The 19729-nt window shown below is 42.4% G+C and overlaps 1 protein-coding gene across 1 annotated transcript; it reads left to right on the top strand.

The window, feature by feature from the left end:
* Positions 1-6: 6 nt before the first annotated feature.
* Positions 7-19188, top strand: LOC139412469 (ZP domain-containing protein-like). The gene is made up of 11 exons (XM_071159257.1): positions 7-60; positions 332-446; positions 4718-4919; positions 6395-6536; positions 6793-6948; positions 7030-7085; positions 7212-7387; positions 7513-7913; positions 15642-15738; positions 16007-16223; positions 19034-19188. The coding sequence occupies exons 3-11, from the start codon at positions 4811-4813 to the stop codon at positions 19186-19188; spliced, it is 1509 nt and encodes a 502-aa protein (XP_071015358.1). The 5' UTR covers positions 7-60; positions 332-446; positions 4718-4810.
* Positions 19189-19729: the final 541 nt, after the last annotated feature.

Below are 19729 nucleotides of genomic sequence, written 5' to 3' on the forward strand. Positions count from 1 at the left end.
CAGCCCGGGGCCTCCAACCCAAAACACACCTCCTGTCACGGCAACTGTCCCAACCCTGCGGTACGACCACGAGGGAAGCAAACTGAATGTACCAAAAAAGAGTTTCTGCCAAATAACCACACACTAAACTTAGTGGCATATTTCAACCTGAGTCCTTAGAACCCATAGGGGCCGTCTCAGTCATCTACAGCAGCATTCTAGAATTCTATTGTGGTCTAAAGGCTTAAACAATACATTCTGTATCTACATAACACTACAGTCAGCTGTTATCTGGGATTATTATCTACTAATGAAAGTGTTTTTTGGTTTCTCTCTGTGATGTCATGAGTAGAGTTCCTCAGAACTGCTTTTCCACTCTTCCTCTCTTGGCCTATGACCCGGATGGAGATGACGTGAGGTGCCACTTCCCTGTGAACGTCGCACACCCCAACATTACACTTGACAGGGTAATAAAATTAACAATATCCCTCCCTGCAGATTGATGTAGATGAAATCAGGCTCGTTTATTAACGGTTTAGTGCGTGGGGTATTATTAAGATAGCTAAAATCAGATTGGTTGAAGAAGTGTTCCGACTTCGAAGGCACGTGAACAATCCCTGCGGAGGTACTGCAGAGGGTTCCCCCTCTCAATGTTTTTATGAATATCGCTAGCAACAACAGAATAAACACATTTATTATTACATACCCACAGTAGAAAAGAGGATAATAACTTATTTCTAACGATGTCAACTTTATTTCTCAACTCTGAATATTGAGCAAATTACACTCCTGGTATCCAATTACACTCACTGGAGTATCTGATTTAGGATTTTAAAAAGCACATGCGAATAGGGGTGGCTTTATGTGCTCGTGGGAAATGGGAAACTGGGAAGTGGGAAGTCGTAAGTCCGACATGAATGTGTTCACATGCCTTTGAAGTTAGATCGATTCTTTAACAAATACGATTTTAGCTAGCTTGATAAGCTAACGTTGCTAATAATAAAATTAGCTTGCTTAACATTGACGATATGGTCAAACTAGCGACATTATCCTCATTGATAATGTTGTAATTGTCAAAAAAGGATTTGTTGTAATTTTTTGGTTGAAAAGCTGAAATGTCAGTGGTGAAACGTCGCTACATGGAAACAACAAGCTTCCCACTTGTAACTCCGACTTAGAAGATCTTTCCCACTTGTAACTCCGACTTAGAAGGCCGTTCCCACTTGTAACTCCGACTTAGAAGGCCGTTCCCACTTGTAACTCCGACTTAGAAGTTCGTTCCCACTTGTAACTCCGACTTAGAAGGTCGTTCCCACTTGTAACTCCGACTTAGAAGGTCGTTCCCACTGGTAACTCCGACTTAGAAGGTCGTTCCCACTTGTAACTCCGACTTAGAAGGTCGTTCCCACTGGTAACTCCGACTTAGAAGGTCGTTCCCACTTGTAACTCCGACTTAGAAGGTCGTTCCCACTGGTAACTCCGACTTAGAAGGTCGTTCCCACTTCCGATAACTCTGATAGCATGTGAATGCGGCATAGGCTACCAGTGCCGCTGGCTGCTGGTAAGCTTTCTTGACTTGGACATAATGCTTTGCCAACACATGGCTTGCCTTTGTTTAACCAGATAAACAGTTGCTCTTAGCAAAAATGTGTTTGTAATTACCTTTCTAGCTAATAGGATATGTTTAGGCTTACACTTCCTCTTCCAATTATAATGTGGGGAGATCAAAATAATGAAAATTATCTACGAAATACTTTCAATTTAAAATGTTGATTACTTCTCCTTTCCATTATCATTTACCTGATTGTGAAGGAAAAAAACGTTTTTGCTAACTGTATGATGTTGGTCGCCGATTTGCCTGGGACGGGTCCCTGGGTCGCCGGTTTGCCTGGGACGGGTCCCTGGGTTGCCGGTTTGCCTGGGACGGGGTCCCTGGGTCGCCGATTTGCCTGGGACGGGGTCCCTGGGTCGCCGGTTTGCCTGGGACGGGTCCCTGGGTCGCCGGTTTGCCTGGGACGGGTCCCTGGGTCGCCGGTTTGCCTGGGACGGGTCCCTGGGTCGCCGGTTTGCCTGGGACGGGTCCCTGGGTCGCCGGTTTGCCTGGGTTGCCAGTTTGCCTGGGACGGGTCCCTGGGTTGCCGGTTTGCCTGGGTTACAGGTTTGCCTGGGACGGGGTCCCTGGGTTGCCGGTTTGCCTGGGTCGCCGGTTTGCCTGGGATGGGGTCCCTGGGTTGCAGGTTTGCCTGGGATGGGGTCCCTGGGTTGCTGGTTTGCCTGGGATGGGGTCCCTGGGTTGCAGGTTTGCCTGGGATGGGGTCCCTGGGACGGGGTCCTTGAGTCGCCGGTTTGCCTGGGACGGGTCCCTGGGTTGCCGGTTTGCCTGGGACGGGTCCCTGGTTGCTGGTTTGCCTGGGATGGGGTCCCTGGGATGGGGTCCTCTGGGTCGCCGGTTTGCCTGGGATGGGGTCCCTGGGACGGGTCCCTGGGTTGCCGGTTTGCCTGGAACGGGTCCCTGGGTTGCTGGTTTGCCTGGGACGGGTCCCTGGGTTGCTGGTTTGCCTGAGACAGGGTCCCTGGGTCGCCGGTTTGCCTGGGACGGGTCCCTGGGTTGCCGGTTTGCCTGGGACGGGTCCCTGCGTCGCCGGTTTGCCTGAGACAGGGTCCCTGGGTCGCCGGTTTGCCTGGGACGGGTGCCTGCGTCGCCGGTTTGCCTGGGACGGGTCCCTGGGTTGCCAGTTTGCCTGGGACGGGTCCCTGGGTTGCCGGTTTGCCTGGGACGGGTCCCTGGGTTGCCGGTTTGCCTGGGTTGCCGGTTTGCCTGGGAAGGGTCCCTGGGTTGCCGGTTTGCCTGGGTTGCAGGTTTTCCTGGGACGGGGTCCCTGGGTTGCCGGTTTGCCTGGGTCGTCGGTTTGCCTGGGATGGGGTCCCTGGGTTGCTGGTTTGCCTGGGATGGGGTCCCTGGGTTGCAGGTTTGCCTGGGACGGGTCCCTGGGTTGCCAGTTTGCCTGGGACGGGTCCCTGGGTTGCTGGTTTGCATGGGACGGGTCCCTGGGTTGCCGGTTTGCCTGGGACGGGTCCTTGGGTTGCTGGTTTGCCTGGGATGGGGTCCCTGGGACGGGGTCCTCTGGGTCGCCGGTTTGCCTGGGATGGGGTCCCTGGGACGGGTCCCTGGGTTGCCGGTTTGCCTGGAACGGGTCCCTGGGTTGCTGGTTTGCCTGGGACGGGTCCCTGGGTTGCTGGTTTGCCTGAGACAGGGTCCCTGGGTCGCCGGTTTGCCTGGAACGGGTCCCTGGGTTGCCGGTTTGCCTGGGACGGGTCCCTGGGTTGCCAGTTTGCCTGGGACGGGTCCCTGGGTTGCCGGTTTGCCTGGGACGGGTCCCTGGGTTGCCGGTTTGCCTGGAACGGGTCCCTGGGTTGCCGGTTTTCCTGGGTTGCCGGTTTGCCTGGGAAGGGTCCCTGGGTTGCCGGTTTGCCTGGGTTGCAGGTTTTCCTGGGACGGGGTCCCTGGGTTGCCGGTTTGCCTGGGTCGTCGGTTTGCCTGGGATGGGGTCCCTGGGTTGCAGGTTTGCCTGGGATGGGGTCCCTGGGTTGCTGGTTTGCCTGGGATGGGGTCCCTGGGTTGCAGGTTTGCCTGGGACGGGTCCCTGGGTTGCCAGTTTGCCTGGGACGGGTCCCTGGGTTGCTGGTTTGCATGGGACGGGTCCCTGGGTTGCCGGTTTGCCTGAGTCAGGGTCCCTGGGTCGCCGGTTTGCCTGGGACGGGTCCCTGGGTTGCTGGTTTGCATGGGACGGGTCCCTGGGTTGCCGGTTTGCCTGAGTCAGGGTCCCTGGGTCGCCGGTTTGCATGGGACGGGTCCCTGGGTCGCCGGTTTGCCTGGGACGGGTGCCTGCGTCGCCGGTTCGCCTGGGACGGGTCCCTGGGTTGCAGGTTTGCCTGGGACGGGTCCCTGGGTTGCAGGTTTGCCTGGGACGGGTCCCTGGGTTGCCGGTTTGCCTGGGACGGGTCCCTGGGTTGCTGGTTTGCCTGGGACGGGTCCCTGCGTCGCCGATTTGCCTGGGACGAGGTCCCTGGGTTGCTGGTTTGCCTGGGACGGGTCCCTGGGTTGCTGGTTTGCCTGGGACGGGTCCCTGGGTTGCCGGTTTGCCTGGGACGGGTCCCTGGGTTGCTGGTTTGCCTGGGACGGGTCCCTGCGTCGCCGATTTGCCTGGGACGAGGTCCCTGGGTTGCTGGTTTGCCTGGGACGGGTCCCTGGGTTGCTGGTTTGCCTGGGACGGGTCCCTGCGTCACTGGTTTGCCTGGGACGAGGTCCCTGGGTTGCTGGTTTGCCTGGGACGGGTCCCTGGGTTGCCAGTTTGCCTGGGACGGGTCCCTGGGTCGCCGGTTTGCCTGGGACGGGTCCCTGGGTTGCTGGTTTGCCTGGGACGGGTCCCTGGGTTGCCGGTTTGCCTGGGACTGGTCCCTGGGTTGCTGGTTTGCCTGGCACGGGTCCCTGGGTTGCTGGTTTGCCTTGGACGGGTCCCTGGGTAAGATAATGTTGAAGGTCCCTGGTCTAGTGTGAAAAACCCTTGTTTATTATTATTTATTATAAACGTTCAATCCAATTGAGCACAATTAACATCCAACATCCAATGTTCTGGGATCAGCTTTTCCTTTTCAGATCATAATGAATAGGATTCCGTGGACAGGGAGACACTGTTCCTAGATCAGCAGTTAATTCACTATCATCTCATCCCTCCAGGTCCAGTGCACTCTGCATGCCACGGGCCGGTTGGCTGTCGGGTTGCATGTATTTGAGGTGCTGCTGCAGGACCACCCCACTGTAGACGTCAACATGACGGGATATAAATCTAATTATACCAGAAAGGCCCTGAACGAGTCCTATGCCAGTAACCCGACTCCGACCCCGTTCAGCCGCGTGCCCTTGCAGTTTGCCGTGGAGAGTAAGTAGCATGTCTCACAGTTGAATGCTTCCTTTTGGCATAGTGGAACCAACCAATCAATTTAATTAAATGTGATTTGTCTAGTCTTTTGTCTAGTTGTATAATATGTATCAGATCAGTGACGCATAGTCATTTGTCAAAAAATAAAACAGAATTTGAGTTTTATTTTGGTAAAAGTGGTGTAGGTTTCAAAATTGAACTCATAGCTTGTTTATGCAAATTATGTTATGTTCACCTGGTGGAATGACAGTAAAGATGATGGTGCGTTCCAAAATGGCAACCTGCATGGTTTTAATCTCCCTAATTACATTACTAATTACCTTTATTTACTGAGAGCAGTACAAAATGCCATCAATCTAGCTAAAAACAAACACCCTACTGCGCCTGATAAAATAATCAGACAACAATTTAGTCCGAAGCATTGTCAGTCATTGTTTACAGACATGTATGTCGCTGTGGATCCTCTAAAGGGGTAATCTGGGATTCCAACAATGGCAAAGCAGACACCGTGCCACTTTTTTTGGTAAACAGCTGAGGGATGGGTCTGGAGAAATGCAACCATCCTCAAATGTATAGACGGGGCTATGGATACAAGGACTGACTATCCATGAGATCAAAATGATAGCTATGGATACACGGACTGACTATCCATGAGATCAAAATGATAGCTATGGATACAAGGACTGACTATCCATCAGATCAAAATGATCGCTATGGATACAAGGACTGACCATCAATGAGATCAAAATGATAGCTATGGATACAAGTACTGACTATCCATCAGATCAAAATGATCGCTATGGATACAAGGACTGACTATCCATCAGATCAAAATGATCGCTATGGATACAAGGACTGACCATCAATGAGATCAAAATGATAGCTATGGATACAAGGACTGACTATCCATCAGATCAATAATGATAGCTTTAACCATGCTATAAAACTATACAAACATTAGATTAAATAAAACAAGCTTGTATTTTAGCTAGTGATTTATTAAGACAGTTGAACTAAGCTCCTGAGGCATTTCTATAAGTTATAGTCTTGAAGAATCAATGTCTATATATCATTAATTTAATAGGATAATAATGGATGTAGCAATCCCAGAATGCCCATTTATTAACACACACACTAGATGTCTGAAACCTGTCCTTTCTGTGGTTTTAGTCCAGCCAACTCTGTCCAACTGTCTCCCTGGCTACATAGAGAATGCCAAGAGTGTGCAAAGCTGTCATCAAGGCAAAGGGTGGCTACTTTGAAGAATCTCAAATATAAAATATATTTAGATTTGTTTAACACTTTTTTTGGTTACTACATGATTCCATATGTGTCATTTCATAGTTTTGATGTCTTCACTATTATTCTACAATTTAGAAAATAGTAAAAAATAAATAAATAACCTTTGAATGAGTAGGTGTGTCTAAATGTTTGACTGGCACTGTATCTAAAACCTGTCCTTTCTGTGGTTTTAGTCCAGCCAGCTCTATCCAACTGTCTCCCTGGCTACATACGACCACAGTTCTTGACTCCAACACCTTCACATGGGGATGTCCATCATGCCGCTGTGGGTCACCTGTACCAACTCGAAGCCCGAGTAAAAACCGCCCATGCCAAGTAAGAGTACCTCTCCCACCTACATCACCTTACTGTCCAAAACTCCATCGACTTCCCCCGTTGTTTTACCTCTGGACTGACTGACTGCAGAGACCACAACACTTAGCAATGCTCGTTTTTTTTAACCAGCTTGAAAACAGCACATGAAAACTGAAAATGAATGAGATGAATAGAGTTTGATATAACCAAAATACTCCTTGGCATCCTCGCACTTGTCCAGGGGTTGTAACTTCTCTGTCTTTCTGCTTCCTCAAAGGACATTTGACTTCCAGGTCAGCGGCCCTTCCAACATGACCAAGAAGATCCAGGATGAGGGCTTTGGTGTCACGAGGCTCTTCCTGGGCTGGATCCCGCAGGAAAGACACCTGAGACAAAACATTCCCATCTGTTTCACTGCAGAGACAAACGAGAGGTACGTTGAAGGGACATTTACAGTAATTGTTGTTGTTGTCGTTCTGTGGTCATTGTTGTTCTCATTTGTTCTTCATTTCAGCCAGTCAGAGATGAGATGTGTGGTTGTGGTGGTGGCCAAAGCCCTCGCACTTACAGGTTAGTTGATTTTCACCCCCTTCAATCATTGCACTGTTGCTAGATAGACTTCCATGTATGTTATAGGGTAAGATCCAATCCTAACGTGATGACACACACATAAAACGTCATTTCCTCTGTGTACAGGTGAGGCGAATGTTTCGTGCACAGAGAATAGGATCAGCATCGCCGTGAGCAAGGCCTATCTGCCTGGGGTGGACATGAAGTGGCTGCGGCTAGCCGACTCATCCTGCTCCTTAACCTCCAACCAAACACACATCATGGGCACCATGTCACTCAAAACCTGTGGCACAAAGATGGAGGTATGAGACATATTCAGACACACACACACACACACACTTACTTGGAGGTGTGCCATCTCTTTCTCCTTTCTTGTGTTTTGTTTCTTATCTTCCTAAATCTGGTTTCTCTCTCCGCTTCTGTCTAGGATGCAGGTGACTTCATGGTGTTGAAAAACGAAATAAACTCCTTCGACGCGGTCAACGCGACCATCACGCGACGTAACCGGATCCACATCGGCTTCTCCTGCCGGTATCCCAAGACCGTCAGCATTTCCAACTATTACCAGATCCACAGCTCCAACTACATGTTCACAGAGTCCAACTTTGGTAGCTTCGGCTACACCTTTGAGGTCTTCAAGGACAGTAAGTTCACCCAGAAGGTGGATCCCAGTGCTTACCCAGTGAAGGTGAAGCTAATGGACAGGCTGTACATGGGCATCCAGGCCCAGTCCGATCTGCCCAAGGTACAGCTGTTGGTGGAGTCTTGCAAAGCCACTCCGGATGACAGCGCCAGCAGCAGTCTCTTCTACGACCTCATCAAAGACGGGTGAGGAAGGGGTCCCACAGAAGGGCTGTAGGCTTGAAGCTGTGAAAGTGGAATTGCAGGAATCTGCCGTCGTGCTGTATTTCTTACATGTTGAACCTTTATTTAGGCAGGGTGGAGTCCCAGTGAGACCAAGGTCTCCTTTACAAGGGAGCCCTGCATGACCAACAATTACACACTCAAGGCAGCATAGGAAATACACAACATTTTTCCTTGTTTACCACCCCTGTTGCATTATGTGGCCTGAAATGCAAATCTTATTTTGTTTACCTGCAAGAGTAAAGAATGTGTGAACCACAGGTAACAATCAACATAATGTTGTATTCCTAAATGGTAAACAACAGGTAACAGTCAACATAATGTTGTATTCCTAAATGGTAAACAACAGGTAACAGTCAACATATTGTTGTATTCCTAAATGGTAAACAACAGGTAACAATCAACATAATGTTGTATTCCTAAATGGTAAACAACAGGTAACAATCAACATAATGTTGTATTCCTAAATGGTAAACAACAGGTAACAGTCAACATAATGTTGTATTCCTAAATGGTAAACAACAGGTAACAGTCAACATAATGTTGTATTCCTAAATGGTAAACAACAGGTAACAGTCAACATAATGTTGTATTCCTAAATTGTAAACAACAGGTAACAGTCAACATAATGTTGTATTCCTAAATGGTAAACAGGTAACAGTCAACATAATGTTTTATTCCTAAATGGTAAACAACAGGTAACAGTCAACATAATGTTGTATTCCTAAATGGTAAACAACAGGTAACAGTCAACATAATGTTGTATTCCTAAATGGTAAACAACAGGTAACAGTCAACATAATGTTGTATTCCTAAATGGTAAACAACAGTCAACATAATGTTGTATTCCTAAATGATAAACAACAGGTAACAGTCAACATAATGTTGTATTCCTAAATGGTAAACAACAGTCAACATAATGTTGTATTCCTAAATGGTAAACAGGTAACAGTCAACATAATGTAGCCTTCCTAAATGGTAAACAGGTAACAGTCAACATAATGTTGTATTCCTAAATGGTAAACAACAGTCAACATAATGTTGTATTCCTAAATGATAAACAACAGGTAACAGTCAACATAATGTCGCCTTCCTAAATGGTAAACAACAGGTAACAGTCAACATAATGTTGTATTCCTAAATTGTAAACAACAGGTAACAGTCAACATAATGTTGTATTCCTAAATGATAAACAACAGATAACAGTCAACATAATGTCGCCTTCCTAAATGGTAAACAACAGGTAACAGTCAACATAATGTTGTATTCCTAAATTGTAAACAGGTAACAGTCAACATAATGTTGTATTCCTAAATGGTAAACAACAGGTAACAGTCAACATAATGTTGTATTCCTAAATGGTAAACAACAGGTAACAGTCAACATAATGTTGTATTCATAAATGGTAAACAACAGGTAACAGTCAACATAATGTCACCTTCCTAAATGGTAAACAATAGGTAACAGTCAACATAATGTTGTATTCCTAAATGGTAAACAACAGGTAACAGTCAACATAATGTCACCTTCCTAAATGGTAAACAACAGGTAACAGTCAACATAATGTTGTATTCCTAAATGGTAAACAACAGGTAACAGTCAACATAATGTTGTATTCATAAATGGTAAACAACAGGTAACAGTCAACATAATGTTGTATTCCTAAATGGTAAACAACAGGTAACAGTCAACGTAATGTTGTATTCCTAAATGGTAAACAACAGGTAACAGTCAACATAATGTTGTATTCCTAAATGGTAAACAACAGTCAACATAATGTTGTATTCCTAAATGGTAAACAGGTAACAGTCAACATAATGTAGCCTTCCTAAATGGTAAACAGGTAACAGTCAACATAATGTTGTATTCCTAAATGGTAAACAACAGTCAACATAATGTTGTATTCCTAAATTGTAAACAACAGGTAACAGTCAACATAATGTTGTATTCCTAAATGATAAACAACAGATAACAGTCAACATAATGTCGCCTTCCTAAATGGTAAACAACAGGTAACAGTCAACATAATGTTGTATTCCTAAATTGTAAACAGGTAACAGTCAACATAATGTTGTATTCCTAAATGGTAAACAACAGGTAACAGTCAACATAATGTTGTATTCCTAAATGGTAAACAACAGGTAACAGTCAACATAATGTTGTATTCATAAATGGTAAACAACAGGTAACAGTCAACATAATGTCACCTTCCTAAATGGTAAACAATAGGTAACAGTCAACATAATGTTGTATTCCTAAATGGTAAACAACAGGTAACAGTCAACATAATGTCACCTTCCTAAATGGTAAACAACAGGTAACAGTCAACATAATGTTGTATTCCTAAATGGTAAACAACATGTAACAGTCAACATAATGTTGTATTCCTAAATGGTAAACAACAGGTAACAGTCAACATAATGTTGTATTCCTAAATGGTAAACAACAGGTAACAGTCAACATAATGTTGTATTCCTAAATGGTAAACAACAGGTAACAGTCAACATAATGTTGTATTCCTAAATGGTAAACAACAGTCAACATAATGTTGTATTCCTAAATGGTAAACAGGTAACAGTCAACATAATGTAGCCTTCCTAAATGGTAAACAGGTAACAGTCAACATAATGTTGTATTCCTAAATGGTAAACAACAGTCAACATAATGTTGTATTCCTAAATTGTAAACAACAGGTAACAGTCAACATAATGTTGTATTCCTAAATGATAAACAACAGATAACAGTCAACATAATGTCGCCTTCCTAAATGGTAAACAACAGGTAACAGTCAACATAATGTTGTATTCCTAAATTGTAAACAGGTAACAGTCAACATAATGTTGTATTCCTAAATGGTAAACAACAGGTAACAGTCAACATAATGTTGTATTCCTAAATGGTAAACAACAGGTAACAGTCAACATAATGTTGTATTCCTAAATGGTAAACAACAGGTAACAGTCAACATAATGTTGTATTCCTAAATGGTAAACAACAGTCAACATAATGTTGTATTCCTAAATGGTAAACAGGTAACAGTCAACATAATGTAGCCTTCCTAAATGGTAAACAGGTAACAGTCAACATAATGTTGTATTCCTAAATGGTAAACAACAGTCAACATAATGTTGTATTCCTAAATGATAAACAACAGGTAACAGTCAACATAATGTCGCCTTCCTAAATGGTAAACAACAGGTAACAGTCAACATAATGTTGTATTCCTAAATTGTAAACAACAGGTAACAGTCAACATAATGTTGTATTCCTAAATGATAAACAACAGATAACAGTCAACATAATGTCGCCTTCCTAAATGGTAAACAACAGGTAACAGTCAACATAATGTTGTATTCCTAAATTGTAAACAGGTAACAGTCAACATAATGTTGTATTCCTAAATGGTAAACAACAGGTAACAGTCAACATAATGTTGTATTCCTAAATGGTAAACAACAGGTAACAGTCAACATAATGTTGTATTCATAAATGGTAAACAACAGGTAACAGTCAACATAATGTCACCTTCCTAAATGGTAAACAATAGGTAACAGTCAACATAATGTTGTATTCCTAAATGGTAAACAACAGGTAACAGTCAACATAATGTCACCTTCCTAAATGGTAAACAACAGGTAACAGTCAACATAATGTTGTATTCCTAAATGGTAAACAACAGGTAACAGTCAACATAATGTTGTATTCATAAATGGTAAACAACAGGTAACAGTCAACATAATGTTGTATTCCTAAATGGTAAACAACAGGTAACAGTCAACGTAATGTTGTATTCCTAAATGGTAAACAACAGGTAACAGTCAACATAATGTTGTATTCCTAAATGGTAAACAACAGTCAACATAATGTTGTATTCCTAAATGGTAAACAGGTAACAGTCAACATAATGTAGCCTTCCTAAATGGTAAACAGGTAACAGTCAACATAATGTTGTATTCCTAAATGGTAAACAACAGTCAACATAATGTTGTATTCCTAAATTGTAAACAACAGGTAACAGTCAACATAATGTTGTATTCCTAAATGGTAAACAACAGGTAACAGTCAACATAATGTTGTATTCCTAAATGGTAAACAACAGGTAACAGTCAACATAATGTTGTATTCATAAATGGTAAACAACAGGTAACAGTCAACATAATGTCACCTTCCTAAATGGTAAACAATAGGTAACAGTCAACATAATGTTGTATTCCTAAATGGTAAACAACAGGTAACAGTCAACATAATGTCACCTTCCTAAATGGTAAACAACAGGTAACAGTCAACATAATGTTGTATTCCTAAATGGTAAACAACATGTAACAGTCAACATAATGTTGTATTCCTAAATGGTAAACAACAGGTAACAGTCAACATAATGTTGTATTCCTAAATGGTAAACAACAGGTAACAGTCAACATAATGTTGTATTCCTAAATGGTAAACAACAGGTAACAGTCAACATAATGTTGTATTCCTAAATGGTAAACAACAGTCAACATAATGTTGTATTCCTAAATGGTAAACAGGTAACAGTCAACATAATGTAGCCTTCCTAAATGGTAAACAGGTAACAGTCAACATAATGTTGTATTCCTAAATGGTAAACAACAGTCAACATAATGTTGTATTCCTAAATTGTAAACAACAGGTAACAGTCAACATAATGTTGTATTCCTAAATGATAAACAACAGATAACAGTCAACATAATGTCGCCTTCCTAAATGGTAAACAACAGGTAACAGTCAACATAATGTTGTATTCCTAAATTGTAAACAGGTAACAGTCAACATAATGTTGTATTCCTAAATGGTAAACAACAGGTAACAGTCAACATAATGTTGTATTCCTAAATGGTAAACAACAGGTAACAGTCAACATAATGTTGTATTCCTAAATGGTAAACAACAGGTAACAGTCAACATAATGTTGTATTCCTAAATGGTAAACAACAGGTAACAGTCAACATAATGTTGTATTCCTAAATGGTAAACAACAGGTAACAGTCAACATAATGTCACCTTCCTAAATGGTAAACAACAGGTAACAGTCAACATAATGTTGTATTCCTAAATGGTAAACAACAGGTAACAGTCAACATAATGTTGTATTCCTAAATGGTAAACAACAGGTAACAGTCAACATAATGTTGTATTCCTAAATGGTAAACAACAGGTAACAGTCAACATAATGTTGTATTCCTAAATGGTAAACAACAGGTAACAGTCAACATTATGTTGTATTCCTAAATGGTAAACAACAGGTAACAGTCAACATAATGTTGTATTCCTAAATGGTAAACAACAGGTAACAGTCAACATAATGTCACCTTCCTAAATGGTAAACAACAGGTAACAGTCAACATAATGTTGTATTCCTAAATGGTAAACAACAGGTAACAGTCAACATAATGTTGTATTCCTAAATGGTAAACAACAGGTAACAGTCAACATAATGTTGTATTCCTAAATGGTAAACAACAGGTAACAGTCAACATAATGTTGTATTCCTAAATAGTAAACAACAGGTAACAGTCAACATATTGTTGTATTCCTAAATGGTAAACAACAGGTAACAGTCAACATAATGTTGTATTCCTAAATGGTAAACAACAGGTAACAGTCAACATAATGTTGTATTCCTAAATGATAAACAACAGGTAACAGTCAACATAATGTTGTATTCCTAAATGGTAAACAGGTAACAGTCAACATAATGTTGTATTCCTAAATGGTAAACAACAGGTAACAGTCAACATAATGTTGTATTCCTAAATAGTAAACAACAGGTAACAGTCAACATAATGTTGTATTCCTAAATGGTAAACAAGTAACAGTCAACATAATGTTGTATTCCTAAATGGTAAACAACAGGTAACAATCAACATAATGTTGTATTCCTAAATGGTAAACAACAGGTAACAGTCAACATAATGTTGTATTCCTAAATGGTAAACAGGTAACAGTCAACATAATGTTGTATTCCTAAATGGTAAACAACAGGTAACAGTCAACATAATGTCACCTTACAAAATGGTAAACAGGTAACAGTCAACATAATGTTGTATTCCTAAATGGTAAACAACAGTCAACATAATGTTGTATTCCTAAATGGTAAACAACAGATAACAGTCAACATAATGTCACCTTCCTAAATGGTAAACAACAGGTAACAGTCGACATAATGTTGTATTCCTAAATGGTAAACAAGTAACAGTCAACATAATGTTGTATTCCTAAATGGTAAACAACAGGTAACAGTCAACATAATGTCACCTTCCTAAATGGTAAACAACAGGTAACAGTCAACATAATGTTGTATTCCTAAATGGTAAACAACAGGTAACAGTCAACATAATGTTGTATTCCTAAATGGTAAACAACAGGTAACAGTCAACATAATGTTGTATTCCTAAATGGTAAACAACAGGTAACAGTCAACATAATGTTGTATTCCTAAATGATAAACAACAGGTAACAGTCAACATAATGTTGTATTCCTAAATGGTAAACAACAGGTAACAGTCAACATAATGTTGTATTCCTAAATAGTAAACAACAGGTAACAGTCAACATAATGTTGTATTCCTAAATGGTAAACAACAGTCAACATAATGTTGTATTCCTAAATGGTAAACAACAGGTAACAGTCAACATAATGTCACCTTACAAAATGGTAAACAGGTAACAGTCAACATAATGTTGTATTCCTAAATAGTAAACAACAAGTAACAGTCAACATAATGTTGTATTCCTAAATGGTAAACAACAGGTAACAATCAACATAATGTTGTATTCCTAAATGGTAAACAACAGGTAACAATCAACATAATGTTGTATTCCTAAATGGTAAACAACAGGTAACAGTCAACATAATGTTGTATTCCTAAATGGTAAACAGGTAACAGTCAACATAATGTTGTATTCCTAAATGGTAAACAACAGGTAACAGTCAACATAATGTCACCTTACAAAATGGTAAACAGGTAACAGTCAACATAATGTTGTATTCCTAAATGGTAAACAACAGTCAACATAATGTTGTATTCCTAAATGGTAAACAACAGATAACAGTCAACATAATGTCACCTTCCTAAATGGTAAACAACAGGTAACAGTCAACATAATGTTGTATTCCTAAATGGTAAACAAGTAACAGTCAACATAATGTTGTATTCCTAAATGGTAAACAGGTAACAGTCAACATAATGTTGTATTCCTAAATGGTAAACAACAGGTAACAGTCAACATAATGTTGTATTCCTAAATGGTAAACAACAGGTAACAGTCAACATAATGTTGTATTCCTAAGTGGTAAACAACAGGTAACAGTCAACATAATGTTGTATTCCTAAATGGTAAACAACAGGTAACAGTCAACATAATGTTGTATTCCTAAATGGTAAACAGGTAACAGTCAACATAATGTCACATTCCAAAATGGTAAACAACAGGTAACAGTCAACATAATGTTGTATTCCTAAATGGTAAACAATGTTGTTTTCCCTAATTATTTTTTTTGTTTTCCACAGTTGCTATTTCTCTACCAGTCTTTATTGACTAAGAGAAGCACATAATGCTATTGGCAAGCTTCAAGTGGGACTGAGAGATTACACAAACGGAATCATGAATGAATTTGTCTCCGTCCTGTCTCAGTAAAAATGTACTTTCTTTCTTTCTTTCACAATGAAGGTGTCTAAAGGACGAGACGGTCAAGGTTTATCCCGGGAACCGAACCCAATTCTACTTTGAGGTCCAGGCCTTCAAATTCACTGGGAGCTACGACCAGGTAAAACCCAACATCAAAATGACTTCACATTCTTTCTTTCTTTGTTCTATTTACTGACTTTATTAGAGCATCATCATGTTGCGTCAATGTGGAATTTACCTGACGACATCAAGACGCACAGGTTTGGTCCTATTCGGACACAGATTTCAACCTAAATGTTTATTTCACAAATATCAATCCAACTGGTTGATTGTGGATGTTGATCCAGTATTAGGAACATATTCTTGGATGATCACCTCCCCTTTCACATCCCGTGACCCTCCTCCAGGTGTTCCTCACCTGTACCGTCATCCTGTGTGAGGTAGGAAACCCCAACTCTAGGTGTGACCAGGGCTGCCTGAACAAAGCCTCGCGGAGGCGCAGGCGAGATCTCCCCAACGGAGAGACAGACAGGCACTACATTACCCAGGGTCCTTTCCGTGTGGTCAGAGAGACCCAGCCCAGTGCAGACCAGAAGACAGGTGCAGGTGAAAAGACCGGTGCAGGTAATTACCCCACTCTTAGGGATGGATCGAAATTTACAGAATTGGTACCTGCAGGAAAAGGGGGAGGGTTATGCTTTTTCTATTTCAGTCAAGGGGAAGGTTTTTGAGGTCTAGTCCAGGGGAGGGTCATGTAATTGATGACATGTAAATATTTCTCAGTGTTTTTGAATTAGTTTCTTATTAGGCTATATATCGATGTGTGCCCGATGCCACCCCTCATCTCTGATTCTCCACTGGACACGCAATATCAAGTGAGCCTATAGGCTGTTTAGAGTGGTCTCAATCAAATGATCCATAGCCTTTAGGCTACGAAGTGCATGCTGGGAGAAGCACAGAGTAAAGTTATATTTCTAAGATCGCTGATGGTAGTGTGTAAATCAAACTAGGCTGCATTACACACTGCAATGGATATTCCAACCCTGAGCCCCGGCCTGCTCTGTTCTTGTTGACCATCCCTTCCCCCCAAAAAAACGGTGTTCTGCCTAACCAATGGCTGTGCTCTGTAGGCCCATCCTAACCAATGGCTGTGCTCTGTAGGCCCATCCTAACCAATGGCTGTGCTCTGTAGGCCCATCCTAACCAATGGCTGTGCTCTGTAGGCCTATCCTAACCAATGGCTGTGCTCTGTAGGCCCATCCTAACCAATGGCTGTGCTCTGTAGGCCCATCCTAACCAATGGCTGTGCTCTGTAGGCCTATCCTAACCAATGGCTGTGCTCTGTAGGCCTATCCTAACCAATGGCTGTGCTCTGTAGGCCCATCCTAACCAATGGCTGTGCTCTGTAGGCCCATCCTAACCAATGGCTGTGGTCTGTAGGCCTATCCTAACCAATGGCTGTGCTCTGTAGGCCCATCCTAACCAATGGCTGTGCTCTGTAGGCCCATCCTAACCAATGGCTGTGCTCTGTAGGCCCATCCTAACCAATGGCTGTGCTCTGTAGGCCCATCCTAACCAATGGCTGTGCTCTGTAGGCCCATCCTAACCAATGGCTGTGCTCTGTAGGCCCATCCTAACCAATGGCTGTGCTCTGTAGGCCTGTGGTGGCAGTTCAGGAAGAGAGTCAAAGGCTTCCTCTGAAATGTTTTGTTTGATTAGGCCTAGTCCAACAAATGCACCAACTTGCGGTCAGACTAGCCTATAGCCTATGTTCTGTTCTGTTCAGCTTGAGAAGGAGATTCTGCCCTTGTCCAGTCGTGAAATCCATAGATTAGGGAGGAAATTAATGTATTTAAATTTACTGATTTACTGTAACTCGGTAAAATAACTGAAATAGTTGAAAATACACTATATATTCAAAAGTATGTGGACACCCCTTTGAATGAGTGGATTTGGCTATTTCAGCCACACCGTTGCTGACAGGTGTATACAATTGAGCACACAGCCATGCAATCTCCATAGACAAACATTGGCAGTAGAAGGGCCTCACTGAAGAGGCACCGTCATAGGACGCCAAGTCAGTCCGTCAAGTTACTGCATTGCTAAAGGTCAACTATAGGTGCTGTTATTGTGAAGTGGAAACACCTAGGAGCAACAACGGCTCAGCCGGGAAGTGGAAGGCCAAACAAGCTCACAGAACGTACCAGCGAGTGCTGAAGTGCGTAAAAATTGTCTCTCCTCAGTTGCAACACTCACAACCGAGATCCAAACTGCCTCTGGAAGCAACGTCAGCATAATAACTGTTTTTTGGGAGCTTCATGAAATGGGTTTCCCATGGCTGAGCAGCCACACACAAGCCTAAGATCACCATGTGCAATACCAAGTGTCGGCTGGAGTGGTGTAAAGCTCGCCGCCATTGGAACAGTGGAAACGCGTTCTCTGGAGTGATGAATTACGCTTCACCATCTGGCAGTCCGACGGTTGAATCTAAGTTTGGCGAATGCCAGAAGAGCGCTACCTGACTGAATGCGTGGGGCCAACTGTAAAGTTTGGTGTAGGATAAATAATGGTCTGGGGCTGTTTTTCATGGTTTGGCCCCTTAGTTCCAGTGAAGGGAAATCTTAACGCTACAGCATACAATGACATTCTAGACGATTCTGTGCTTCCAACTTTGTGGCAAAGGTTTGGGGAAGGCCCTTTCCTGTTTCAGCATGACAATGCCCCCCGTGCACAAAGTGAGGTCCATACAGAAATTATTTGTCAAGATTGGTGTTGAAAAACTTGACTGGCCTGCACAGAGCCCTGACCTCAACCTCATCGAACACCTTTGGATGAATTGGAATGCCGAATGCGAGCCAGGCCTAATCGCCCAACACCAGTGCCCCGACCTCACTAATGCTCTTGTGGCTGAATGGAAGCAAGTCCCCGCAGCAATGTTTCAACATCTAGTGGAAAGCCTTCCTAGAAGAGTGGAGGCAGTTATAGCTGCAAATGGGGGACCAACTCCATATTAATGCCCATGATTTTGGAATGAGATGTTCGACGAGCAGGTGTCCACATACTTTTGCCCTCGTAGTGTATCTTTTGCTGAAGGGAGGGCCATCCATTTTCATTTCAGAGTGGTCTGATTTTCTCCATGTAACCGCTATTATAAATAACGTTCACCCTCTTAGTAAAGGATTCATTCTGATCAGGATTAGACCAGAAAAACACCAGTATGTCCCAGACAATTATGTTGAAGCATTTAGGATTAGGTTATAGGGTTAACCAGACCTAAAACATAACCCTGAACCCTGAACATGCTGACTGGATGGTCTGTGTCCCAATACTTTTTCATGTCTGCTTTTCCTTGCCTGCTTTTTCCTAAATGAACAAATATAAACTCCCTTTACTCTGATGACATTATTTGGTTGTTTTTGCTGTTCCTGTTGTAGATGTGGAAGCTACATATTTTCTCAGATCGGACATGGGAACCATAGTCTTCGCCGGGCTGTTCATCATGACCGTGATTCTGCTGACAGTGGTCGTGGTCTATTTTTTGAAGAAGAGCAGAGCTGAAGAACACGAGGCTCTCATTGCATATGATTAAAGAAATGTAACTGGGTTTGTGCCTGACCAGGGTCACTTCTGGTTTACCAAAAGTAAAGCACACCTTTCTTTTAGTTTTACTTTCAACAACAAATGAACACTAGTTTACATGCTGAATACGGTAACATTAACTACACATATTAACACTAGTTTACATACTGAATACGGTAACATTACTACACATATTAACACTAGTTTACATACTGAATACGGTAACATTACTACTCAAATTAACACTAGTTTACATACTGAATACGGTAACATTACTACACATATTAACACTAGTTTACATACTGAATACGGTAACATTACTACACAAATTAACACTAGTTTACATACTGAATACAATAACATTACTACACAAATTAACACTAGTTTACATACTGAATACAGTAACATTACTACACATATTAACACTAGTTTACATACTGAATACAGTAACATTACTACACAAATTAACACTAGTTTACATACTGAATACGGTAACATTACTACACATATTAACACTAGTTTACATACTGAATACGGTAACATTACTACAC

Source organism: Oncorhynchus clarkii, chromosome 6 (genome assembly GCF_045791955.1).
Source record: "Oncorhynchus clarkii lewisi isolate Uvic-CL-2024 chromosome 6, UVic_Ocla_1.0, whole genome shotgun sequence".
Taxonomy (NCBI): Eukaryota; Metazoa; Chordata; class Actinopteri; order Salmoniformes; family Salmonidae; genus Oncorhynchus; species Oncorhynchus clarkii.

Excerpts from the sequence above, each read along its gene's own strand:
- LOC139412469 (XM_071159257.1), top strand. The coding sequence starts at position 4,811 with ATGACGGGATATAAATCTAATTATACCAGAAAGGCCCTGAACGAGTCC. Across the intron at positions 6,537-6,792 it reads GTAAAAACCGCCCATGCCAA|GACATTTGACTTCCAGGTCA; the intron begins GTAAGAGTACCT and ends GCTTCCTCAAAG. Across the intron at positions 6,949-7,029 it reads ACTGCAGAGACAAACGAGAG|CCAGTCAGAGATGAGATGTG; the intron begins GTACGTTGAAGG and ends TCTTCATTTCAG.